Source organism: Lepisosteus oculatus, chromosome 2, assembly GCF_040954835.1.
Source record: "Lepisosteus oculatus isolate fLepOcu1 chromosome 2, fLepOcu1.hap2, whole genome shotgun sequence".
Lineage (NCBI taxonomy): Eukaryota > Metazoa > Chordata > Actinopteri > Semionotiformes > Lepisosteidae > Lepisosteus > Lepisosteus oculatus.
Genome location: NC_090697.1, coordinates 69,617,579 through 69,644,977, shown reverse-complemented (window position 1 = coordinate 69,644,977; position 27,399 = coordinate 69,617,579). Strand labels below are relative to the sequence as shown.

The 27,399-nt window shown below is 47.9% G+C and overlaps 1 protein-coding gene across 4 annotated transcripts; it reads right to left on the bottom strand.

The window, feature by feature from the left end:
- Positions 1-21: 21 nt before the first annotated feature.
- LOC102684380 (PH and SEC7 domain-containing protein 1-like) lies at positions 22-26,667 on the bottom strand. Of its 4 annotated transcripts, none has more exons than XM_069182144.1 (17): positions 25,605-26,667; positions 20,121-25,511; positions 17,971-18,988; positions 15,096-15,150; positions 14,181-14,649; positions 13,688-13,849; positions 12,827-12,907; positions 12,498-12,610; positions 12,182-12,240; positions 10,216-10,305; positions 9,728-9,771; positions 8,035-8,207; positions 6,519-6,589; positions 5,666-5,811; positions 4,941-5,085; positions 4,650-4,796; positions 22-3,059 (listed from the first exon to the last, which is right to left on the bottom strand). In XM_069182144.1, exons 3-17 carry the CDS (start codon positions 18,751-18,753, stop codon positions 2,811-2,813), a joined length of 2,787 nt encoding a protein of 928 aa, XP_069038245.1. In that variant the 5' UTR covers positions 18,754-18,988; positions 20,121-25,511; positions 25,605-26,667; the 3' UTR covers positions 22-2,810. The 4 variants fall into 4 exon arrangements, with proteins under 4 accessions (XP_069038245.1, XP_015196032.2, XP_015196018.2 ...); XM_015340546.2 differs by having other exon boundaries at positions 20,121-20,333; XM_015340532.2 differs by having other exon boundaries at positions 20,121-20,333; positions 25,771-26,667.
- Positions 26,668-27,399: the final 732 nt, after the last annotated feature.

The window sequence follows — 27,399 nt, the reverse complement described above, 5'->3', positions numbered from 1 at the left end:
TCAGACAACATAACCACAGAATCAGGAGCGATTTTTATTTAGAACTCCGTGCGACACTCCAGCGCGCCCCGAGAGCACACAGCGTCTTAGCGACAGCATTTCAGAGGCGTTGTTGCAAAACAGTTACCAAGACACCTGCAGGTGAAAACGGGACGGAACAGGCCAAAATAACCTTCGCTGCTTTTGTTCTGAAACAAAAACTACGTCGAGTTTGATATTTTTGCGTCTCGAAAAGTGCAGCGATTTTTTTTTGTTACAAAAATGCACCAGAACATTCACGTATCACAAAATCCACGAAACAATACTTGTTTTGTCTAAAAAACACAGTAAGCACACCTGTAAACAGTCAAATAAAGTTGATTCAAACTTCTTGGGGAAAAAAAAGCGAAAATGTTCAAGTATCATAAAACGGAAGAACAAGAGATACTAGATTGACAACGGAAATAAAAAAATTACATCAAAACAAGTCAGCTCCTTCAATGTAAATTCCCGTTCCTTCAGTTACAGTAGCTTGTTAGAGATCGCCCTCTGGCGGTGTCAATATCACGTTGCAACTATGTTTCCCTAACGACCTTCTGTTACCTTGTACCGCTCGGTAATAACGTTTCCACGCTGGACATTTAGACATTTACATCAAACGGCAGCCTTACGGGTAATAATGTACAGGTATAAATAGAAATGTTTCAATAGTAATTCAATTAAACAAACAAAATAAACCCAGACATAAGGATTAATTACTTGCACAGGTTCTGACTCTAAAGGGGGCCTGCTCACGAAACATGCACGCGTCTGCCTGCCGGCTCATTGAGAAGTGGTTTAACTAACCAGGAACCAGAAGTGCTGTTAGGAGGAAGTGACCTGCTCAATGTCTGATATTCTCACTGAAATCTTACAGTATTTACAGACTTTGAGCCTTGAGTAGCAGTAGCACCTCCTTACCCCCAGGGATGTGTTATCACGGGATACCCAGCCGTGCTATCAAAGCCCTGGCTCCCCGGTTTGTTTCCAGTGAGGGCGAGTGAGAACCCACTGCCTGGCTCTGGAGCCCACTAACTCCCGACGTTCAAAAACAAGAGAAGGGGCGGTCAGATCTCAAGTCGGAAGGGCATTGCGGTGTTACTGATAACAGATGGCCACTGCTCATTCTTTTGGTTTGAAGATTATAATAATAATAATAATGGCTTACACTTATATAGCGCTTTTCTGGACACTCCACTCAAAGCGCTTTGCAGGTAATGGGGACTCCCCTCCCCCTGGATGATGCAACGGCAGCTATAGTGCGCCAGAACGCTCCCCACACATCAAGGGAGGAGAGTAGAGTGATGAAGCCAGTTCATAGATGGGAATTATTAGGAGGCTATGATCGGTAGGGGCCAATGGGAAATTTGGCCAGGACGCCATGGTTACACCCCTGCTCTTTTCGAGAAACGCCCTGGGATTTTTAATGACCACAGAGAGTCAGGACCTCGGTTTTACTTCTCATCGGAAGGATGGTGCCTTTTTACAGTATAGTGTCCCTGTCACTATACTGGGGCATTAGGACCCATACAGACCACAGGGTGAGCGCCATCTGCTGGCCCCACTAACACCTCTTCCAACAGCAACCTTAGTGTTTCCCAGGAGGTCTCCCATCCAGGTACTGGCCAGGCTCAACCCTGCTGAGCTCCAGTGGGCTGCCAGCTGTGAGCTGTGAGCTGCAGGGTGATATGGCTGCTGGAGAGATGAATGGCAGGACCACAGTGGGTGCAGTGCTGATTCACAGCTACAGGAGGAAAATACTCTCACTTCTGTAGGATAGAATACCGGTCAAGATCTGACACCAGGGGTATGGCAGTGATGCTGGACCTGATGCCTAGGGCTGCATTCCCATCAGTCTGGTTAACCAGCTTCAGCCCTCTATCTGGGGGAGGGTGCACCCCTCTGCTCCCTCTTTTCTAGGGTTCATGAGACTGTGGAAGCTGTGCTGGGTGTCGGTTCCGAGATTGAGAGCACTTTGCACTGAAATGGATGAGGCTCTCCTCATGTTGTGGTCAGTGTCCCGTGCGTCTGGGGCTTCACCGAGGTCGGCCCACCTCTCTGCCCCCACCAGCGCAGGACCACCCGGATCTGTTTTCTTCTGCCTGGCACGCCTGCGTCCTAGACGCGAACGGACACTGCCAGTCCGGCAACCGGGGAGCTCGGAAATTAAAACCGGGAAACGAGTTTTACCAAAATAAAAACAAAATAAGCAAACGGAGCAAGAGTTCGAAACAAAAGAGGCGACTTCCTCTCCCTGAGTGAAAAAGCCCTGACAGCTCACTGGTGGCCCTCATGCTGAGCTTGCACGTCCCTCCAGCTCACCGGCTTTCGCCACGTTCCAGACGCGTCCGTTGCAGATCATGAAAAGCAGCAGGAGGCAGTCTCGAGGGTGAGGCCTGCACCTTGGTTTCCCGGCCAGCCCGAGACACGCTCCTCGCAGGTACTTCACATTCATTCGCCCGCCCCACTGCGAATCACGTCCGATCTCCACAGGCTCTGCCTGCAGGCAGTGTGCCCCCCGGGTTTCCGGGCCGTTCTGGTCTTTACGGAACAACACAGCGGGCTCTCACGGTTCAAAACCAGCGTTAAGATGCAGGAGGGTGAGTGTGGGAGAGGTTTCCCACATGGATGGGGTGGGGGTGGGGCAGCCATCCGGGGAAAGGCGAGACATGGTTCTGAAGCGCGGCCCGGCCTCGGGAGAGGGCGAGGAAGCCCGTTAAGACAGAAACGGGCCCATCAGAGAGGTCCGTCTGAAAACGAGCTGCCGGCGGGGGTCCGGGAGAGCTCCCCCCTCAGAGCTCCTTGTTCCGGCGCGGGATGATGATCTTGCGGTAGGTGCGCCTCTCGGAGATGTTGCGCTTCACCTTGACGACGGGGGCGGGGGTCTCCAGGTTGAGGGAGGGGCTCGAGTGGGACTTCTTCAGCTCCTCCCCGTCCGTCTCCACGGCCTCGCACACCTCGCCGTCGAAGCGCTCCAGGTCGTCCGTCCCCTGCGCCTGCCACGCCCGCAGCAGCTGGAGGTACACCTCGTACCGGCTCTTCTGCACAGGGGGAGAGGGACCGCGGGCCCGAGAGTTAGGGCAGAAGGGTGCGAGGGAGATGGACAGAGGCACAGAGAGTATAATAATAATTATGCTCATATAGCGCCTTACAGGGCACTCCACTATAAAGGGCTTTACAGATAATGAGGAGTCCCCTCCACCACCGCCAATGTGCAGCACATGGATGGTGTGACAGCAGCAAAGGTTTGCCAGTACTCTCACCACACACCAGCTCTCAGAGGGGAGGAGAGCAGAGTGATGAAGCCGGTTCAGAGATTAGGATTATAAGGAGGCCATGGTACTCCATACATACATGTACAAGATACATGATACCTATACTCCCTATACCTCTATACTACAATACACTTCTGTGCAGAGTATGCAAAATTACCTAATACAGGCTCCATACATGTCCTGTGTACCTAAACAGGGCTAGGGTTTCCCAGAGAAGCTCAGTATATCACATGTACCCAGGCATCACTGCTTTCTGAGGCTGCAGCCCACCCAACCTCAGGTTTCCAATATTTCGATTTGCTAACAGATAACTCCGACACATCGGCCAAATGCTCTCCATGATGAACACATCATGTGCAGTTTTTACCCAATGGGCAAACTGCACAAACCATAACCAAGGAATTTACCAAGCACAATGGAAAATGGTCCACATTGGAACATGGTATTTGTTCCAATTTGTATTTCTGCGTATTTGATGTTTCCTGGCAGAAAATGTGAGATCTCCATTGCTGATTCCACTGGGTATAATGTCAGACGCAGCATGCACAGAGCATCACAGGGAATGGGTCCACAGCTCACACAGAGCACGCAAAGGGAGTGAGAACAGAGCTCGCACAGAGCTTGTACAGAGAACGCACAGGGAGTGAGCACAGAGCTTGCACAGAGCATACACAGGGAGCAAGTACAGAGCTCGCACAGAGCATACACAGGGAGCAAGCACAGAGTTCGCACAGAGCACACACAGAGCACACACAAAGCATACACAGAGCATACACAGGGAGCATGCACAGAGCACACACAGAGCATACACAGGGAGCATGCACAGAGCACACACAGAGCATACACAGGGAGCACACACGGAGCTCGCACAGAGAACACATGGAGCACATGCACAGAACACATATGCAGCACACACACAGAACACATATGCAGCACACACAGAGCTTACACAGATCATACACACAGAGCACACACACCATGCACAGTGGACACACATGCAAACAGCAGAGACACAGACACAGTGGACAAACACACAAAGTGGACACGCACGCACAGTGGACTAACACAAACAGTGGACATGCACACAAAGTGGACACGCATGCACAGTGGACTAACACAAACAGTGGACATGCACACAAAGTGGACACGCACGCACAGTGGACTAACACAAACAGTGGACATGCACACAAAGTGGACACGCACGCACAGTGGACACGCACGCACAGTGGACTAACACAAACAGTGGACATGCACACAAAGTGGACACGCATACACAGTGGACTAACACAAACAGTGGACATGCACACAAAGTGGGCACGCACGCACAGTGGACTAACACACACAGAGCAGGCTGACCTCGTGCTGCAGGTACTCCTCTCTCTGTCGGTGCTCCTCCAGGTCTCTGGTGCGACTCTTGCGGCCCTCCGGGGCGTTCTGCTGGTGGTCCGCAAGATCCCGGGAGAAAGACTCCAGCATCTTAGTGTGAGAATCCAGCTGGCTTAGCTAAGACAAAGAAAGAGAGGGAGAGTTGGGGATAGTCAGGAATACTATAGTCAGGCTGAGGAGAGGGACGTGTGAGTCATCTACATGCAGGCCAGCTCTGGAGGTACAGTGGTAGGACTGTGTGTATAGAGCAGTGAACAGTACCAGACTGTGCCGGGACTTCGTGGCGGGCAGGATAGGTCTGCTGAACTTCTTCTGGGAGCCCACGGCTGCAGGGAAAGGGGGCGAGGAGTACAGAGCAGACACCAGATTTATCCGACAGATCCAGGAGCTCATCTGCTCTGCCGTGCTGAAGGAGAGGAGAAAGAAGCTGATGAGCATGGAACACAGAAATACTCATAATACTTTCCTCACTGAGTGTAACCCACAGAGAACAGCCCCCAGCTCAGTGTGTGTAACCCACAGAGAACAGCCCCCAGCTCAGTGTGTGTAACCCACAGAGAACAGCCCTCAGCTCAGTGTGTGTAACCCACAGAGAACAGCCCCCAGCTCAGTGTGTGTAACCCACAGAGAACAGCCCCCAGCTCAGTGTGTGTAACCCACAGAGAACAGCCCCCAGCTCAGTGTGTGTAACCCACAGAGTACAGCCCCCAGCTCAGTGTGTGTAACCCACAGAGTACAGCCCCCAGCTCAGTGTGTGTAACCCACAGAGAACAGCCCCCAGCTCAGTGTGTGTAACCCACAGAGAACAGCCCCCAGCTCAGTGTGTGTAACCCACAGAGTACAGCCCCCAGCTCAGTGTGTGTAACCCACAGAGAACAGCCCCCAGCTCAGTGTGTGTAACCCACAGAGAAGAGAGACCTACTGAAGGTGCAGGCCTTCAACCACAATGCAAGAGTTCTCTAGGCTTCTCTCCCAGCTCTACTGACCTGGCCTGAAAGAGGAAGACTCTCCAGTCCGCAGTCTGCAGGCGGAAGACGTGTGGTCTCTTGGTGTACTCTGAAGCCTTCTCCGCCAGCGCGTGGTGCACGCTCACCACCTCCTCCGAGCTCTGCCAGTCCATGTGGTACTCGTTCTGAAAGCAGGAGTGGAGAGGGAGAGTGTTCATACAGGCTCGCCAGCCTACAAGCACCACCTTGACAAGCAGCCTGGCTGCAGCTCAGCGGATCTGAAAACCTCATCTCGATCAGCGCAGTTCGATAGCACCCTCTTTATGAGTGTAACACTAGCTAAAAATAACAAGTGAGAAGGCCTGTCTTTGAGGGACGACTGTGAAGACAGAAATGTGCCTCACTTTCTTGTGGATTTATCCTTATGAACTGGGCATTCCCATACTCAGTTAGAGAAGGGCTCACAATTCATCTCAGCACTAATAATTGGAGACAACCTCAAGTTTTTTATTTTTGCATTTTGAATCCAACATGATGAACAATGTACATAGTTATAAGGGAATTTATTTAGTTCTGTAAATCTTTGCATAGTACTGGGACTCAACAGGAAGTGCTGGTACACAATAATCAAGACGAATAATCAATAATCGATTGAATAATCAAGGCTGGTGCAGTACACAGTGCAATACAGCTCTGATCTTGATGCAAGAAAAAGCTGGACACTGGTTAGAGAGAAAAAGCGAGCAAAAGAGATAAGAAATAAACAAATGAGGAAAGTAAGAGAAAATCGAAACTATGATGTCCCACAGTGACCCAGCTGCTGGTCTCCTGCATGGCGAGGCCAGAGCAGTTGCCAACAGGGGGCGGTGTCAGGCTGAGCTGACATTCGTACCTTCTGCAGGTAGAGCACCATGCCCTTCAGCACCGCATAGAATGTCTTCCAGCTTCTCTTCCCCCAGGGAGCTGGAACACAGAAAGAGCCTGTGAGACTTTCACACGGGGACTCTATACAGCACCCCACAGCAGAGCCCCAGGTGCACTGAGAGGGGCAGCTTGCCCAGTGCCCAGATGGCAGAAGGGAGGACAGACTGAATATTTAGCTAATTATGATGAACCTAAACCCAAGACCTTCAGTCTCATTCTGTCTCACGTTTCTCTTCAGTATAGAGTGAAGCTGATTCTATAGCCACATGGCAACCGTTCAGAGAATACTGATCAGCATTACCACTGCAAGGCCCTAGTGACGGTGCTGGAATTAACCAAAAAAAAGGTCCAAATAATGTAAATGATGCACCCAATGTTGCACAATGGCTTTGTTAAAATTCCTTCTTTTCATCAATGGGTGCTTCCCAGACAGCTGAATGAGGAACTGAATGTGTTGTGCAGATCCAAAGACATCATGGGAACAGGTTTACAAAGGGAACCTGACACAAGTGTTCAAAATCTTCAAAGGACTGACAAAGTCAGCTCTGCAGATTTCCTCAGAATGCAAAAGGAAACCAGAGGACACAAGTGGAATCTACATTTAGAACAAGTCACCCAGCCATGTTGCTGAAGCTGATACCTTGGCTTCCTTCAATTAAAGGGGAACTGCAATGCCTTTATATTTCAGGGTGAGAAAGAATCAGCAGCGATGAATGCATTTCAAACCACAATAAAAGTCAAGTGTTCACAATTCATTTGAACATTGGATTGGTAACTTGGAAAACCTCCAATTTACATCACAAACATTTCCAGGTATGCGCCGTGCCGTATCCTGTGATTCAGAACGAGGCAACAAAACGTCCGCTGACATGAAGTGGCCCTGTTACATCGTAAACAGGCGGGCTTGTGAACACCTCTTTTAATCCAATGGAAATATTGCTCTCGACTTCAAGATGGTATTGCTGATAAACGGAACGTAATTGTTAACCCCGCATGCAGATCACGTCGGAACATTTCTGCAGCGAAGTCTGCTGCACAACCTCTACTTATATGCTTATACATGGCATTGCGTTAGCTATTACAGGGACTAGTGAGCAGGAAGGGCCGCATCACATCCCAATTACTGCAAACTCTCTGTCTCGCCCGTGGTGAAACCAGGGGTTTGTGACATCAAGGCAACTTACAGCACTTTCACAAAGTTCACGATTTTTTGCTTAATTTAAAATTTGTCATCTTTTTCCATAAAGCCAATGAATGGATTTTGTTACAGAGATTTAAAAACCGGTCTCCTGTTTTCCCTTTAATGCCTGGATAAGATCCCTGGATCAATTGCCTACTAACTACCAACCAGACGAGCCTCCTCTCATTTAGAAGCCTTTTCTTCTCTTCTTTCCAGCTCAAAGTAAGACAAATCTCCCGCCTTCCTGTCTGATACAGGACACAGCGTTGAGTACCAGGGCACCAGTGTCCGGCGGTTCACTCACTCCTCTTCCCGTCGATGTCCGCGTGCGCCTTGCGCGTCAGGAACCCCTGCTTGAACACGGTGGCCTTCTTGTCGTGCGGCACGTCCTGGAAGGGGTTGCTCTTCGAGCGCAGCGGGGCGTCCTCCCCACTGTCCGCGGGCAGCAACAGCGAGCTCTTGAGCTCTTCCTCGTCGCTGGAGGATGAGGAGGAAGAGGGACCGAGAGAGGGAAGGGATGAGAGCAGGACGAGCCGTGAACCGAGGTGCCAGTTTAGTGAACAGAAACAGAGAGCAGAAGGCGGCAAATCATGCAGAAATGCAGCGGATCACAGTGGCTCTCAACTAAACCCAACTCTGGATTTAGATTTTTTCCTGGCCTCTGACATTATTCCGCCTGCCTGGGATGGGAGTTCAGGTCCTACACATGCACTCTCTGCAGTTGTCCTGAGTTCTGTGGATGTCAGGAGGGAGGAGGCAGGGAGTGACTGTGAGAGCTTGCTTGTTTTAATTCAGTCAGAGATTACACGACTGTCCCCTTGATTCTAACCCCTCTCCTCCAACATCCACAACCACGTACTGCATGTCAGTTACACTGAATTAGCTAGACAGGTACTTCTAGCTAAAGTAAAACCAAATTGTTCCTCATAAGACACAAAAATGACTAATAGCAGAGTAGGGGAGTTTATGTACATTGGAATTCTTATTCACACCAATCTCTCGGGACATACACAGTACAGCAGACAACATGGTACAACAGACAACACCACACAATGTAGACAGCGCATTCCAAACGTAATAAATAATAACCAGAACAATAAATATGTAGTAATGAAAGAAAAACAAGGTGCACCATGCAAAAGTGCAGACGTGCATTGAGTCTGAGGCATTGCAGTTAGCTGGTGAGGATGCACACTGTGATGTTGATAGTTAAAAACAACCTTTCTGAGTCTCGACACACAGATTAAATGAAAAGGAGCACCAGGTGGTTGAGCTGCTACATCAAACAATGGAGTAAACACTCCAAACATTAACTCAGGACAAGGCCCCTCATTCAAACGCAACACTACTGCTGCTTGATCAGGTGCAGCCAGTTACAGAATTGCTTGTTGCTAGTTGAATATGAAGCAGAGGGAGGTCTGTAGCACCACCAATCTAACAACATCACAAACAGATGAGACAAGATATGTCAGTGAGCATTATCGACACAGTACTTACAATGGATGGGGATTGGTGTTCAAGTAAAAATGAGTGAGTGTATGTGCCGGAGAAGACTCATGAGACACTGATGTGCCATTCAGAATTTAAAGGAACAAGTAAAGGTTTATTCCCTGATGAAAAGAGAATAAAAGACACCCGAAGAAGGCTCCACAGCTGAAACGCTGTGCTTTTTGTCTCTTTTCAGCAGGGAATAAACCTTTACTTGTTCCTTTGCGGCCTACGCTTGCTGATGCAGCAACCCGCCTTAACTCATTCAGAATTTCTGCAAGCCCTTCATGATCAAAATGCCTCCACCTTCACAATGACCTTGATTCACTGGGTGAAAAGTTACAGTTATGCCATGCTGATGGTCCCACATCTGCCTGCCAACTCTGACTTACTATACACAGAATTCAAAGCCTCTTCAGATCATCCTGCTCTCATTGAGAAATGTTCAGAGCTCACTGACATTCACATATCCCATAACTCTGTAGACAAGACAGAAGGCTGTTACTCACACTGCCCACTCCAGTGGCTCATTCTTTATGGAGTTGTACAGACCCTGAAAGAAGGGCAGAAGTCAAGACTGATCCCCGTCACACCCAGGCACACACAGTCTACAGTCGTAGAACGGCAAGGCACGAGCCTTTCCAAAAACCATGCTCTGCAGGTTTTTATCCGATTTATGCATTTATGAATTGGCTTCATCACTCTGTTCTCCTCACCACTGATAGATAATGTATGGCGAGCATGCCAATGCAATTCGGCTGCCATCACATCATCCAGGTAGAGGCTCCACATTGGTAAAGCACAAAGAGTGTCCAGAAGTGTCCTTCACTTATAGAAGTGTAAGGAATTATTATTATTACTACAATATCTGATATGTCATAAACCACTGGTACCACAACATATCTATAGGACTGGTAACTTGCTAAAGTAAATGTACAATCAATCTTTCTTTTAGGCATTACTGAACATAAGCAGTTAGCCCTAAGCATTTCCTTACCTTCAGTAGATCCTTGGGGAAGTTCTGCCCCTCATTCATCTTCTCCAGGTTGGACACAAAACTGTTGATCGACATGACTTTACCTATGTTCTAAATGCACAAAAAGACAAGCAGATTTATTGATTTATTGAATCCTTTTGTTACTTTCTTATTTTGTGCTTCTGGCACTCAGGATGAGTGAGGGGGTGAGCAGGCCTTTCGGCGAGATGAGAGCTAAGGTACAGGCAGGTGAATTAAGTGCTGGGTATGAAATCAGGGTTAGTGGCGACACTGCTGGCCCCAGTTGAGTACGTGCAGATCTCATGAATATGTGGTGGAACAGAAGTGAACACAATGGATTTAGTCGTGATGACAGGTGAGGGAGATTCTGAACATGTGACATTACCCACTCTCCTGAATGCCCTAGTGATGCTCATTTACAGGGCTGTTCCTGTCCTGCAGAGAATGGCACCTGGTTATCCCCAATTCATTTAGAAATAAGGGAAAATAAGGTTGTTAAAAAGCATAATGCACTCGGACACATCCTGCTGCATTCTAATGCAAATAATTATCTAAATACACTTTCCAGCAAATTAATCCATACAAATAAACACATTATTTTTAAAAATAATACACAGTGTGTGCAATTAAAAACAGTTACAAAGCCTAGGAATATTCAGAATTAGCACATTAAGAGGTGAAAGGTGACATGTGTGCTTAAAGTGAACCACAGGTACTCCTCTGTCTGCTGAGGTTTTGTACAGCTCTGAAGTTATTCTTGGCTCTTAAACTAGAAATGCATAAGGTGTGAAAACAGGGTGGAAAGTAAAAATCTCATGAATAACTGTGTCATTGAAAAGTCATAGTTTTCAAAGAGGAATCAAACTCCTGGGCACCTGCAGACTGGCCTGTAGAATTTGCAAATTCCAAAACTTTTGAAAGTGTGGTTAGAGGGGTCGTTTATGATCTCAGACCACTCTGGCAAACAACTGGGACCTTGTATGTTCTGCATCGAAGTTCAAAATTATGACACCTTATGTGCTGTCAGGATGACAGATTATCACAAGCTGCACTCGCAAGAGCTCAGCAAACCACAGGATTGCTGAACAATATGTGCCTGTGCTGTTCTGAAGCATCTATTTAAAAGAGGACACAGTGCTCACTGATCTGTTTGAACAGCCATATCTTGCTCACAGGCACATATGACTTGCGCTAACCAACACATCTAATGGAATCTGCTGGAATGGACTAATGTGCTTTTCTCTAATGACAATAAAAACCCAGAGAGCAACCTCTGGGGTATGACTGATCATCAAGCTCTTGTTCTTGAAAAGCACCCTAAAGTCCTAGCAGAGCATGACTGGGAGCTGCCATTCCACATTGTTAGGCTTGAGTTGGGCTAATGATGTGTTGATGCAATGCAGTCTTTGCTATTAGGGGCAGGTGTACACAATATTGAAACTGTGACATCTTAGTCTGACCTCATCTGGGCAGGAATAGTTCAAACAGCCTGGATTACTTTTAGTTTGAAAATTGAACACAATTGCCTGTAAACAACTGAAGTACAATACTATCTCAGTGCCATGGGTTTGTACTGAAAGGTAAGAGGTCAGAACAAAGCCATGTCATTTGTGTGGTTCGTTATGCTGCTTAAGTTCAAGCCAGGTGCATTAAATGCAACTGCAATATCATCCTGGCTGTTTGAGCTCCACCTGCCCAAAGATGTTATAGTTTTAGTATCAGGTACATCTGCCCCTTGTAGCAAAGACTGCATTGCATCAACAAATCTTTGGCCAATCAGAAGTCAAACTTTCCATACATGCTCTGCTATGGCTTAAGATGGCCTTTTAAGAGCAAGAGCTTGATGATCAGTGATATCTCAGTGGTGGCTCTCTGAGATTTATTTTCATCAGGGAAAAGCACATTAGCACTGTTCCTTCTACGGCTGAAGTGCATGCCAGGTGCATTAATGCAACTGCACACTTACCTGTCCGTGAAGATCAGTGTTCAGCAGCATGATGGCGCATGTTAGAGTGAGCACCGCGCCTGGAGGAAGGGAGACACAAAGTAATACAGAAAGGAGAGAGGGAGAGAGTTGGTATTCACATCATGCCACCATCCTGGTTATAGATCTCATTCTGCAGTAGAAAATAAAAGCACTTTCACCCTGCTGACAAACAGATTTGTCTCCACAATCCCAAGAACGCTCAGGGTGACACGCTGGTGAAACAGGAAGGGTGCAGGAGCAAGAGAGCTGCAGGCAGTGAGGTGCAGGTGAGTGCAGCACAGGTGGAAGCCCTCACCTGTGGAGCTGAAGGTGCTGGGGTTGCAGTGGTGGTAGCGTTGTGCAAAGTGCTCCAGTACTCGCTCTCTCTCCTGCGTCTCGCCGATCAGCACCACCACCTTCAGGAAGGACCTGGGGCAGAGCAGAGACAGGCGGGCATCAGGTCTCTGGTGTAGCCGACACACTTTGCCATAAACAATGGGACTGTCCCTACACCTTGGGATTCACTTCTTTCAGCAATTACAACTGTACAAGATGCATATGCATTTATTCAAAACCAGTTCAATTCTCAGATTAAAACTGAATGTCAAATATGCTACGTTTATACTCATGGCCCCCTCAACTCACCTGAGTGCCTCATCAAGCGTCTGCTCCGAGAAATCGAAGAACTTCAGATACTCCTCCCCTACAGCACTGCAGAATGCATTGCTGGGAAGAAGAGACAGAGAATCTTGACACACTGAAACCTCTCCTCTCTCTGATCCTGTGTCACACTGAACCCTCTCCTCTCTCTCTGATCCTGTCTCACACTGAACCCTCTCCTTTCTCTCTGATCCTGTCTCACACTGAACCCTCTCCTCTCTCTCTGATCCTGTCTCACACTGAACCCTCTCGTCTCTCTCTGATCCTGTTTCACACTGAACCCTCTCGTCTCTCTGATCCCTTCTCACATTGAAACCTCTCCTCTCTCTGATCCTCTTTCACACTGAAACCTCTCCTCTCTCTGATCCTCTCTCACACTGAAACCTCTCCTCTCTCTGACCTGTCTCATATTGAACCCTCTCCTCTCTCAGACCTGTCTCATATTGAAACATCTCCTCTCTCTGACCTGTCTCATATTGAAACCTCTCCTCTCTCTGACCCTCTCTCACACTGAGACCTCTCCTCTCTCTGACCTGTCTCATATTGAACCCTCTCCTCTCTCTGACCTGTCTCATATTGAACCCTCTCCTCTCTCTGACCTGTCTCATATTGAACCCTCTCCTCTCTCAGACCTGTCTCATATTGAAACCTCTCCTCTCTCTGACCCTCTCTCACACTGAGACCTCTCCTCTCTCTGACCTGTCTCATATTGAACCCTCTCCTCTCTCTGACCTGTCTCATATTGAACCCTCTCCTCTCTCTGACCTGTTTCATATTGAACCCTCTCCTCTCTCAGACCTGTCTCATATTGAAACCTCTCTTCTCTGGTCGCTTTTGTGCCCTTACTCTTTGTCCAGCTGTTTGACCACATCTGTGCGCCGAACGCCATCCAGCCGGTAGAGCTGCTCAGCCAGTCTGCGTGCCTCCTCTCTGTTCACGGTGCTCCCGTTGACCTGGGGGGCGCCGAGGTCAGTGGTCTCCCCCTCAGCGCTCGGCGCCTGTGTCTCACTGCGGAAACAATCACACAGCAGAGCTCAGCAAGCCAAGGGCCACAGTCAGAGTCAGGCTCCCGGTCAAAGTGCATGAACACCTGCATTATACTGAGGTGATACGAGATTCTGGATATCTGGAGTCATTCTGTGATACACTGGATGTACACAGTGTTTTCAGTGCCTTTCTAGTTGTCTTTGGCAGAAAATAACATCTAGGAGAAAAGAAGACTGTTTTTGTTTTCAAAGCCTGTGTACGTGCAGCAAAATCTGTAATTTCCCCAAAATACTCTATTTTCAGCTTTTATTTCTTAAGAGGCTCGCTGAACAAACTGCAGCAATCTGCTCACCTTCCCAGTGCGTCCTGCTGCTCTTCCTCACAGCTCAAGCTGCCAGGTGTCTCCTCTGCTTCCAGGGGCTCAGAACCCGTGCTCCCAGGACACCCCGTCGGGTCAAAGAGAGCAACCGGACCTCCGCCCTCTCCTTCACTGTCGGGGGATGAGCTCCCGTTTCTGTGCTCCCCCACACTGCTCTGCGTCTGCTCAACAGTCAGACCCTCGGGGAGCTCCGTTTCCCCCCTGGTGTCCAAGCCTTCCGGGACTCCTAGAGACCCTTCAGCACCCATGGGCTCTGCAGTCTCAGCTGTGCCGGCAGGTCCCGCAGAGCTAGCGGTCTCTAAGACATCTGCAGGTCCTGTGGTCCTCTGAGTCTCGGGATCTTCTGCGGTGTCTGTGGCCCCCTCGCGAGGCTCCGGTTCGATGGTCTCGCCTGCTTCGCCAAGCGGCCGCTCAGTGGGAGGGCACAAAGGCTCGGTCTCTCCTGATTGGATGAGAACAGCACTTGTGGTTAGCCCAGGAACCAACAAGAACAAAGAAACGTGTGTGGCAGAACACCTAAATGTGCCCAAAAGCCCATGGGAAGAGTGCTGGCCTTCAGGTCTTGGGCCCAGTTTTCTAATATTATATGAAAAGTGTTATTTTTATTATTTCTGCATTAATCACTTAAAACTTATTTTTCCATTTTCTATATGATTCAATAAAGAAGGTGGATGCACCCTTACACACAGGGCTGTGGGATGATGGAAAAAGCTACCCAGCCATGTTTTTGAAGCCGATAACCTAAGCTCTACCATGAAATGGCTGAATGAGATCGTTGGGTCTATTAACTCCCAAATACCAAATGGGACAGACGCGCCTCCTGGATTTCCGCGTCTCTTCAATGTGCAAGTCTGAAGGGCACTTTACAAAGTTAACACTGCATGTTACCTGGGATTTCTTCAGGACAGTGATGTTCCTCTCCGTCCTCCTCTGAAAGACATTCCTGCCAAACAAACCAACACCATTTCAGGTATCAATTCATCAGAAACAACTCGTCTGAAAGCTTGGTGAGCTCTAGGATCCACACGTCACTAGTCTGACCTGGAGACATAGCCCACTGTGACTGGGATTCCCCAAGCAACACTGCAGAATTAGTCAGAATTACTCAACTAATGCTTTCCCAGCTTTTTGGAAAAAAGCAATTCCTTCGCCTTGCTGGACACCTGCATGCTTGCAATGACGACAGGGAGACACATGCGATGATGGCTCGCCTGGCGGGCACCATAGAGTCCACAGCATGTTAAATGACAATTGTCTCTCCAGATGGGCATACTGGGCATCTCTTTCTCTCCCGAGCCCCACAGACGTAATTGCCAAGGAATTTCAAAGCAGCTGGCAGCTCCAGATTGGGTGAGTTTACAATACAAGAACCAGTGAGAGATAACACTGCTGATCAGAAACACCCAGATGCAGCTGAGAGACTGTGCCCCCATTCACCTCAAGTCCGCACTACGGATGTCATGCCACAGAAAATTTCCCTTGCTGTGTTTCAGAGCTCTAGGGCCTTTTTAAATGTGCGACATCTAAAAGTTGAAATGATTGGCTTGTTGCATCACTGTAATTTAAACATTTGGGGACAGATATTTAAAATAATCCCATACCACAGGGGATGTTTTGTCAGATTCCATAACTCTAACATGCCATGACTACAGGTGACCACTTAAGACGGAAAAAAGGTGGAAAGGAGAGCAGGAAAGGGGGGTGGGATTATTGTAGAAAATGATGGAAAGGAGGGGCAGGATTATACTAGAAAAAGGTGCATTGGGGAAGCCCGTCTGGGCCAAAACCAGAGGACTGAGCCCAGCGTGGGCCAACAGAGAAACAGAGTGTGAGCAGAGCAAGGTAAAGGTCAGAGTCTCGTCCTGGAGGAGCACAGGTTAGTTGATGTTATCCAGCAAAGTCCCGACTCAAGAGCTAGACGGATAGAAACCTCCTGTAAAATGAGAAGCTTCACTTCAAGATGGCGTTCAGTTCTGGCGCATTATAAGAATTGGTGCCTTCGCCCCTTACCTAGTCTGTAACTTCAGGCCTCTGAGCAGACGCCTCCATTAATAGAACTCCATATCTGATTCATCAGCATGTCACGCTTTGGTAACTACTGATTTATACTGTAACTACAAAACAGAAGGGTGTTTTTACCACTGCCTGCAGCAGCACAGCGCTGTCTTGTGGAATATGAGGATGTGTCTTTCAAAGCAGAGAGAGGTGGCGAGTACTGCAGTGGAGTTCAAGAACGCAAACTGAAACTCTTTTGCAGAGTACCGCAGCCCTGGTGCAGCCATTACCAACGCCTTAGACGTCTGGGGGAGATTAGAATGTTATTACAACATCTCTACAGGAGAATCAGTAGGAGAGGAAGGTCATTTCACTGCAGTTTTCTAAATCAGGTAAGTGATAAAACAGGCAAGTAAATAAACAGCTTGGCATTTGCTGTATGAAAGACACGCTCCAGGCGGCTTAAGAGGGTGTGGATTGACCTGGAAAAGAGGGACCAGCTTTTCATCAGCATGGGGGCGATTTATCCTGCAGGTTTTAAAATGGACATGTGAAGCACAAGCTGCAACCTGTGCCACAGCTGCACAAGACAAACCACTGCAAAACAGAAGGATATCAAAACAACCCACCCATTCCTCTTCTTCCTAACTGCTTCATCCAGTTCAGGGTCGTTGGGGGAGCCGGAGCCTATCCTGGCAAGCAACAGGTGCAAGGCAGGACACACCCTGGAGCAGTCGCCAGGCCAGGTCACACACAGACACACACTTCCACCAGGGATCATTTTCTCAGAAGCCAATTAACCTACCAGTATGCTTACGGACTGCAAACCGCAGCACAGAGGAAACCCAAGCAAACATGGAGAGAACAGACGATCTCCATGCGGGTTGCACCCCAGGTCCGGAATTGAACCCAGAACAACACTGCAGAAGCTTTTAATCATACCAGACCCAAGAGCAACAGAAAGGCTGCAGTGGTGGTGAAATGAGAAAGACAAGCAAGATACTGGCTAAACCACATGCCCTAACACGTCACGGCACAGATCAGCTTTTTCAAGCCTTCCTCGACTAGTTTGTCTCAGTGTCTGAGTTAATTTTTAAACATGAAAAAAGCACCTCACAGTTTGGCCACAGATCTGATCAGCTGATTAAATTCTCTCTTTTTTTTATGGATCCTCTCAAGTGGCTCCACGGGTAAAAAATGCTCTCCTGAGTGCAGGCTGAGCTCCACCATCATGGGTTCAAGCTTGGGTGATGTCACCAGCACCATATGACCAGCAGTCCCCAAGACGGTAGGCTGGGGTAAGTCTGCCAGGGCTCTAACACATCTCAGCACAGGCAAAGCGACCCCCTGTGAACTCCTGGGCTCTTGAGGAGGTCCTATCATCTCTTCCAATCAGCACCGAACCTCCGGGAAAGGGCAGGGTTGTCTGTAAGGTGTTAAAAGGAATGGGCCCTCCAGGGTGGGCGTGTCCAAAGATTCTGCTCAGATGTGAAAACTGTGTCCAAACTGAGTAGTAATTAAAATAATAATTGACGATTCTCTATGAATTTTTTAGCGTCATATATATACTATTCCCCCAGCTTCAACTCCAATGTCTGATTCTATATCGTGTCTGATCATGCACTAAAATGTACAGTTCTTCTGTTTCCTATGGTGGCTAAATCACTGTACCATAACAGTATTCCTATCATAATAAGTGCATGACAGACTTGCTACAAGAAAAGCAATATATGTACAATAACTGCTTGCTCCCAGTTAACTTAGTTACCTTGTTAAGCTCGTTTCCTTGGTTCAGGCTTCTCTGTCCATCGAGGAGGCCCTGGAGATGCTGTTCAGGCTCTGCATCTGGAGAATCCCCAGCCTGGCTCATCTCCAGGTTCCCGTCACAAGAGGCCACTTCCGGAACAGATTCGGAATCCCTGTCTTCCCCAAGACAGCCGGAGTTTCCCGAGGTATCCCCCCCTCCATGCCCGGAGCTCTGGAGGTCCTTCACCTGTCCCGAAGGACACCCACCTTGGGAGAGGGGGCTATCTGTCCATTCCAACTCTGGGTCATTCCCCAGGATGAGGCTGGCGGCCCCACTCGAGCTGTCCAAGTCATCGTTGGAGCTGTACTCCATGATGGGCTCCTCCAAGCCGGCCTTTGTCCCAGGACCGTCCCACTCAGCGCACGAGTCCGGGGCTTGCGATTCCAACTGCTCAGATGAGGAAGAGGAGGAAGACTGACCCAACCCTGTCTCAGCGTCTCCGAGTCCCTGCAGTTCTGCAGCCTCCCCTTCCTCCCAAGGGCCCTGTATTCCCCTGCTACATTCCGGGCTCCCTGCCGGAACGTCCTCCACATCCGATTCTCCGGCGACCTCGTCAACTCCCAGGTCCAGCAGGTCCACCCCCTCCTCCTCTCCCTCTCCTCCTCTCAGCTTGGACTCCAGGTCCCCATCCAGGGCCAGAAGGTCCAGGGAGGGAGTGAACAGGCTCCTGCAGGAATCCTCTGGCTGCTCGCAGTCCATACAGGCTGAGGACAGGTCCAAAACATACTCGTGCTCCACATCCATTTCGAGGTCAGAAAGATGATTAGACCGAGTATGATATAATATATTTCACAGACGTATTGGTACGTTAAAGAAGCAGGGACATCCCGAATGAAGTTTTAGCTCCTTTTCTTGATCACAAACCTTTCCATGTCCAGTATATGCCACAAACAATTCCCATTTTGTTTTTCAAAGAGTTGCAAAGCTTTTTTTTCCTAATCTGTCCTATGGGTACTTGCTTTCAGCATTTCTGTTGACTCTAAAAGAAAAGCACACAGGTGTGGTTAATGTCTTCACACATCTCATAGATCTGCTTGCATACGAAACGCATCACTGCAAGAGGCAGGTCTCTTCTATCTACAACACCAACCATATACCAGAGAAAAACATCTTTCAAACCACACAGCTTTTTAGGACTTCATTTCATACATTTCCCCAGAAACCTCAACACCAAAAGTATGGTATGAATCATAAATATACAAACTCAATACCTAAAATGGAGGCAACAAAGATAATTGTGGATTGCTGTCGACTAATAAAGCTACAGTACTTCCGCCTTCTAAATGAATGATGTCAGGAGTCTCAATTCATAATAAGCCTGTTTATGAATAAATCATTTGAACAACACAAATGAATGATTTCTCGTACAATTACAATGGGAGTAAGGCCCAGGTGATGGAATATGTCTGAGTTATTTAAGCAGAATTTGAAAAGACATATTTGATGGTATAGGAACAAGTAATAGGTTTGTTCCATGCTGGGAAGAGAAGAAAGAAAACAACATTTTCGGCTGTGAGGCCTTCTTCGGGTGTAAGAAAGATAGGGCAGTCAGGGGCACACTTGAGTGTATACGCATGCCTATTGGTTACACTTGCACTTTAGAAGATGAATAATATGCCAGAGCAGCTATGCTACTTTGCATGGCTGTCCTTAACAGTCCACCGCCAGGGAACAATTGCTAATTCTGAATTTAGAAGTCAGACAAAGATAAAGAAAAAACGCAAAGGGAGGTGCGGTCACATTTCAGACGGAGCCCTACAGCGTCTGTGAGGAGCCGCAGCTCAGAACAGGATTAGCGAAGGGAGGATGTGGTCCAAGGTCAAGCGCTACAGCGATTCGAGAAAGACGGTGCTCCGTCCCCGCGAAACGACTCCGTTTGAGTCCTGGGATGTCCACCTGGCGAGCGGGGCCCGCCGCTTTTCGAACGGTGGGAGGCTCCGGCTCCACCTGCGCGCGCTCGGGGGGCCCGGTCGCGGCGGGCCGAGCGGCGGCAGACCGCCGGCGCGTCTCCTGCCACGCAACCCACACCCTCTTCCTCATCCTCCGGCCCCGGCGCAGAGACAGACGCCTCCCTGGCTGCGCTCCAGTAAAAGCCCGAACGAAGTACTCACCAAGTGCTCCGCTGCGCCCGCCTATCCCGAAAACCTCCGGGGGTCTTTGGCCCGTCTCCTTCTCCCGCTCTTGTCCTCTTTATCCGCCTCTCTTTCTGCCCCCAGAGCTCCCCCCCGTGAACGCAGTTTGCAAACGAGGTTCTCTCAAACCTCACTGCAGCGCATTCAGACTTCCTGCCCGCAGACGATCAGCGAGCGAGAGAGAGAGAGAAACTAAGAGGAGGAGAACAAAGATAGATGAAGAGATTAACACAGTCACAGGAAGTTCGGATGTTAGTGCAATGAGGACATTTTTTATTCACAACAGGTATTTACAGAACCCAGCGTGTGCTTCATGTGTTCCTGTTTCCCCAGTTACAACCGTGCTTAATTCTCAGTTCTGGTTAATTAAAATGATGGAGTGACTAAACCAGATTAACTGGTTACACTTCGGAATTACTGGTGCCCTGAGCAGCATCACAGCAATACATAAAAGAAGGCCTTAATGTCTTCACCATCTGGTTTCATTGTGAACTGCTTGCCTTCAGAGCGATTATCTGTACAACATATTAAAAAAAGTTGTTTTTTTTATTTTCAGAGCCCACATACATCTAGCAATAAGGTACGACATCCATAACCCGTGATTGAAATGTCCCCTCCCTCCACTGTCATGGTCTGGTTATTCCTTCTTGGAATCTCACCACCGAACTCCAAGGGATGAGAGGGAAGAGAATCTTTGGGAAAGGCTCGTCCAAGTGGATGGTGACGTAGAAACTGGACGGTGCTACAGCCCAGCAGATCTTCCACCCTCTCCCTCTACTCCTCACAGTCTGCTCTAACACGTGTCTGTACAAACTGTGATTCTTAGAAAACTGTTTAGAACAAAAGAGTCAAACACGTAGGCCTAGTTTAGGACAGATATGCAACAGACCGTTACATATACAACAGTTTGAGAATAAATGAGATGACTTGCGCTATCTATTTAAAATGTCATTTTAAGATACAGTACAAAATAAAAATAGACTGGTCATTTGTAGACGTTCCGTCAAGCACCAACAATGCTATGTTACTGTTTTATTATGATTGTTATTACTTTGACTGCCACTGATACAATTTGCAGCTTTGGTGAAAGCTCCACGGATAATCTTTGAATGAAACGGTAAACGGAGAGCAGAGAGTTTGGTCAGCAGCGCTTCTAATGAAGCAACCCATTACTGAAATGTTCTTTCCTGCAGAGATCACAGCTGTGACCTCGGCTGTCACAAACCCAACATCCGCCCAGTGACGTCAACCCCAAGCAATGCTGTCACTTCCTCTCTGCAAACAGGGGCTTCCTGTTTCATGCCGGGGCCTGTGGCTGAATCCACAGTAACTGGGACAGGTTACCCACAAACTGATGGGGCCCATGATAGGCCAAACCAAACCTGACACAGACACACCCGACTTCCCAAAGAGGAAGGAGCAAGTCGTCATCGACCACCATGACGCTGGAACATTTTATCTATATTTGTTCATCAGATTTTTTGCACATTTTAATTGCTATTTGATACCTCCCACTTCTGTTACTTTATCATAACATTTATTATACTGATTAATATAATCATTCAGGCTCCTTAATGATCAGACAGCCGCTACCTAGTGGCATTACGCACAGAAAAACACCTGTGTAAAACCCCCTTTTTTCTTAATATGGCAGGTCATCCGGTCTGTGCGTGGAAGAAAAACTGTGTGTGACAACAGATTTGAGATGAATATTGTGTTGATAACAGGAAACATGAAGTGAATCAATTGTAGCTCTTTATCAGTTACCTACATGTGTTTGGTCAGGGAGAACATATGAGTTTAAGTGGAACATGTAACCTTTGCAAATGCTCCACGTTCCTTTAGTGTTTTTTGTTTATTTCAATCTGAATGACTTTTATCCATTCTCACACAGAGAATTTCAGGAATCTAACAAAAGAGCAGTGGAATGAAACACATGGTGTTATTAAAGGATGCCGTGATCATTCATGAATCTTGTATTTACAGTAAGCAAATAAAGGAGATGGAGAACCAGATATTGTGTGTAATGATGACCCACAGAACCAGTTGTGCAGCAGGGAGTTAACTAAAGCAACCTGAGTTGTTATTTGCTCAAGGAACAAGACTGTCCCACCCAGGACTTGAACCCATAACCTTCCAGCTCAGAGTCCTAATCACTATACCACACTGCTGCCCATAAGTCATTTGTAACACTGAAATTTATGTTACGGTCCTTTGTAAAGTTCCTCATTGTTGCTATTGTTTTACTATCACATGTGAGATAAAATGCCTCGATCTGGATACTTTGGTTAGTTCTGTTCCCCTCATAATTTGCTATTCAAACAAAAGAACATCTGTCATCTTGCATGTTTTAGTATCATTGAAAGCATTATGCATTGAATTAATGTAGATGGACAACTTGATATGCACATATATCCTAAATTTGCTGTAATGCCTCTGGTCTATCCCCTGAGAGAGATGCCTGCATGACTAGAGCGCAGTACTTTTTTTTCACAAACACAGACAGGATTAACAGTGAGTGATGAAATGTCTGTATTCAGCAACCCACCTAGTACCTGCAGATTAACACTGGTACAATGGTCAAAAGTGGCTGGTTGTCTTGAAGTCTGTGTCAGATGAATGTGTCAACTGACACAGTGAAGAAAGACTACAGGGGTGCAGAAATGGGGGTTTAGCACAGTCCAGGCCTCACAGCTGCATCCTGTGAACACTCACATCTACTGCAGCTTTAAATGTCAAATAAGATTCAATTTCTAGCAGAGTAGTCATCAATCACTTTCTGGTACACAGCGAAGGGAGGACTGACCACATAACTTCAAAGTGATAAAAGCTTTCGTCTTGTTGACCAGTCCATAAATCCGGAACTACGACAAGGAGAGGGAAACTTTGCAATTGAGATTATAACATTTTAAAGCTGTGCAGCAGGTTACGAAAGCTGCTAAGTATTTCTTTCTATTGGCATGCATGCTATGAGCACGCATGCTTTACTGTGGTCAGGGATTCGGTGGGAGTTACAGACATGTCAGACAGATGTTAAGACATACTTAATCACCCTTAATTATACATCATTACAGTTCCCAGGCAGCTTCATTCCTGATTCAACACTAACACGTCTTGTGCTGTGCTTATTTTTTTACAGGACAAAGTTACAAAGGGCTCCTCGGGTCTGAGACAGCCCATCTACAGCAGCTGCACTGAGTGAACTGAGGAGCAAGAAGCTGAAATCAGCGATGACCCCTGAGCCATAGCGTCACCTGCTGACCAGGCAGAGACTGGCTAAACTAAGCCGTCCCCACTTCAAGACCTCAGACCAAAAAAATGAAACTCCCTCCTTTTAGAATAATGAGTTTTTAAAATGATGAATATTCTTATTAACCTGAACAAAACTTTTTTTTCTGTCATGTTGTTTTTTTAATTATTCTTTTCATGTAACGGCATAGATACCATTTGGGTATATGTAATTATTGTAAAGTTTAGGTGGGCAGCTGCGTCAGCATGCGCAGGCTGCAAAGGAACAAGTAATATGTTTATTCCCAGCTGAAAAGAGGAGAAAGAAAACATAACGTTTCGGCTGTGGAGCCTTCATCAGGTGTAAGAGAAAATCAAGTTCATTGGGCATGAGATCAGGCTGTGTGGATGGTGAGATTCATCTGAAGACACCCAGGGGACACCAGTCTTTCTCTAACACATGGAGCCATTCACTGGCTGTCTTGCTTGGGATGGAAGGTGACAGGTCAGCCCAATGGGAGACCTGCACCCTCTCGGGCAGGTGACAGGTCAGTCTAGTGGGGGATCTGCATCCTCTGACAGGTCAGTCTAGTGGGGGATCTGCACCCTCTGACAGGTCAGCCCAATGGGAGACCTGCACCCTCTGGCAGGTCAGTCTAGTGGGGGATCTGCACCCTCTGACAAGTCAGTCTAGTGGGGGATCTGCACCCTCTCGGGCAGGTGACAGGTCAGTCTAGTGGGGGTTCTGCACCCTCTGACAGGTCAGTCTAGTGGGGGATCTGCAACCTCTTGACAGGTCAGCCCAATGGGAGACCTGCACCCTCTCAGGCAGGTGACAGGTCAGTCCAATGGGGGATCTGCACCCACTGACAGGTCAGTCTAGTAGGGGATCTGCACCCTCTGACAGGTCAGTCTAGTGGGGGATCTGCACCCTCTCGGGCAGGTCGAGCATTACAACACAGAGAACATCTCACTTTTGTCTTCGATACCAGAAGGAAGAAAGGCCATGTGACATACCTTGAGATTTGGGGAAAAGGATCTCTCCCTCACACAGCTGTACAGCGCATGTGTTACAGCCTGAAAAGTGAGAGGTGGGAGAGCGGAGGGCAGCCATGGACTCTGGGACAGATCTGATACAAACTGCACTAGGATCTGCTCCCAGGCTCCTACAGCTCTCCTCCTCTTGAAAGGGTAGCCATCAACGTTTCGTAAAAATAATAACGAGGTTCCCCGATTTCTGCTTCATGAAAACTGAGAGAATGACACTGCCTCTGTGCAGTGGTGGCCAGGGTGATAGCAATGGCAGATTTAGGCGATTGACTAAATCCGAGAAACGCCAGACTTGCAGAAGGCTCTGCTGGGAGCTGCTGAGGCCCTTCAATTCACAACGCCCCCGCAGTCGCGCAGTGACTTCTCACCAGGTCTTGCACTGCACTCAGATTGCAGAATCACTTCCCCATGTGCTTCTGCTTCAGCCATGTCAAGTCGGTTCAATAAAAGTGGTCTAGTCTGCTACTGGTTATGCAGCGCTGTGGTGCCTTTCCATCTTCTCAGTGCTTTATCACACGGAGCCCACCTTTGAGAGAACTCTACTGGGTTTACAAGGGCTTTAACAGAATACGCTACTACAGTGACCAACTGGAATGTGAGAAACCCATGTGCCTATATGTGCACATGAGACTGAGGTTACAAAAACGCTCTAATGAGTGCGGCTGATTAGGCATTATGAATGATCAGGTCTCTGGAGACATGAGCAGGAATCCAGACTCCTAGATAATTACACCTGGCTCGTGAAAGCCCAGGTCCTGTTGGGAACTGACAAAGGTTTGCCCTCACAGCCTCTCTCATTCTTACGCTGCAGCTCTTCCAACGTGTTCCCAACGTGTAATATTAAAGCTTTCAACTGAGAACAAAAACAGCTGTCATTCACCTTATCAGAAGCTGGGTAACTTTGAAGTCAACCCTCACCAACCCACAATCAGTTTTCACTTGACTTTAAAAGACTTACAGCTTCTTTGAAGTTTATGGCAAAACGACTTCATCTTTCTCTGTTTTCAAGGAGAAAGGGGCTGCACTGTGATGGTGGTGGAGGGGAGTCCTCATCACCTGCAAAGCGCTTTGAGCTGAGTGTCCCGAAGAGCGCTATAGAAGTGCAGGGAATTATTATTAATGATTAAATACCATAAATGAGAACGGGATTTCCAAGAGAGGCATCAGGCAAAACAGTGTACTCACCCATCCTCGCTCGCCGAGACCGTGATCCTCAGACCTGCCGCCGCCCCCCGTCACCCCCCCGCCGGAAACCACGTGCGGCTGCAGGCGCAGCGAGGTTTGCTGCGATTGTAGGCGTAAGCAAACGAGACAGGCATTCGCGCAGCGCACACACACACACAAAGTGTACCTCTCAGTGGTCTTCACCAACACGGCCACAGGCAAGACGAGCCTTTCCATAGGGGCAGATCTCCAGTCAAAATCCCTGATTCTCAGCAGGAGTCTTGGTGGGAGTCAAGATCTCATCGGGACGACACTGACTTGTTCTCTCTTCCTGACACCGGGTAATGCAGTTTTCCAGCGCGCGTTCCCATTGGGTTAAGTGCTCCAGAGACAGTACTCAGTTTATTTACTCTTATACCAAGACTTGAACGGAACGACGAAAAACGCTTCCACGGGCGCTGACTAGTCCTGCAACGCATATCTTCCATACTGTACCGTGCAGTTGAAAGCTGTGAACGAAAAGGGCTTTAGGATGCAAGTTCTGCGTCCAAAGAGTTCATGTGACAGCGAGGTGTAAGAAAATCGGCGGGCTCTGCGGATTTTAGTCTCACCGGTCTGCTCCGCTGCACTGCATGAGGTGTCTATAAAACGTTTGAAGACGAAACGTGAAGATGAAACCCCCAACAGCCAACTTCCAGTGCACAACCTACAGTATCTCTTCATGGCACAACATTGTTCGTGCAAAATTCAAAACACCCTGCACGTCCCTCGCGGCATATTTTTGCATATTATTTACCATCTCATTACTAATGAGATGTTTTTGTGCGTATGTCACTCGCCACACGTCTATTTTAGGATTCATGTACACCTGGAAGTCTCCCGTTGTCCCGTGTTTCCTGCCCCATCGCCTCTACGCGCAGGTGCGTTTCTAAGTCCCTGTTACTAAGCTCTGAAGAAGCCAAAATCGGGGAGGAGAGGCCGCCCTGTTCGCTCAGCGCGTTTCTTATTGTGCCCGGTGTCTGCGTGTTAGACGATATCCCTGGGAGAGGAAGAACCAGCGTGTGCGCGCGCGAGTCAGAGGGGAACGAGCGCCGTTTGAATTCAAGGACCGGTTCGGGGAACACGAACGCGCGCTCACGCGTCAGCCTCCAGGGCAGGCGCGGAGAGGGCGGGGACGCGCCGCAGAGAAGAGAGGTGCAAGAGACCTTTTTGGTGGCCAGTGGCTCAAAAGGGGAGAAAGAGCACTTTGCCGGGCAGGATTTGTTACATTAGAGTATCCTGGACGCAAATCAGCGCCCGTTTGTATTTCTGTTTTTTTTAATTTTACAGGAAGTTTGGATGTGACTTCAGAGGCATTATAATTATTCACAACCTTAGCAAAATAAAAATGGTTGTCCATAATTGCCGATTATGCTTGATTAACAGACAATATATTATGAAATTTTCTTAAGGAAATCTCAAATCTAGCCAGCTAAGTAGCCATGCAGACTAACGTTGCGAGTTCGTCGGTTTGCAAACGTCGGTTTTTTTTGGTGTGTTACTTTTGTACAGTCCTTCCGAAAAATCTGTGTATCTTCTCACCGTTCAAAAACGTTTAACACGACCCCCACAGGTGTAGTAGCCCTCGTTGCTTATCGCTCTCTTTTTCTCCGCTTTTTACAACGAACAGGAGACGGACACTTGTGCTCGGATGAGATCAACTAGGTCCGACATTTTTTTTTTCACTAACGGGAGATCCATACTAAATACAGAGGCAGAATCGTCAAGTGGAGAAAAAAACTGAAACTGGTTGGACTTTTTTTCTACAAGCACAAAA

Coding starts and splice junctions, on each gene's coding strand:
- LOC102684380 (XM_069182144.1), bottom strand. CDS start 18,753: ATGGATGTGGAGCACGAGTATGTTTTGGACCTGTCCTCAGCCTGTATG. Junction 8,208..9,727: donor GAGCCACTGGAGTGGGCAGT/GTGAGTAACAGC, acceptor CTCATCCTCCAG/CGACGAGGAAGAGCTCAAGA. Junction 4,797..4,940: donor CGAAGTCCCGGCACAGTCTG/GTACTGTTCACT, acceptor TCTTTGTCTTAG/CTAAGCCAGCTGGATTCTCA.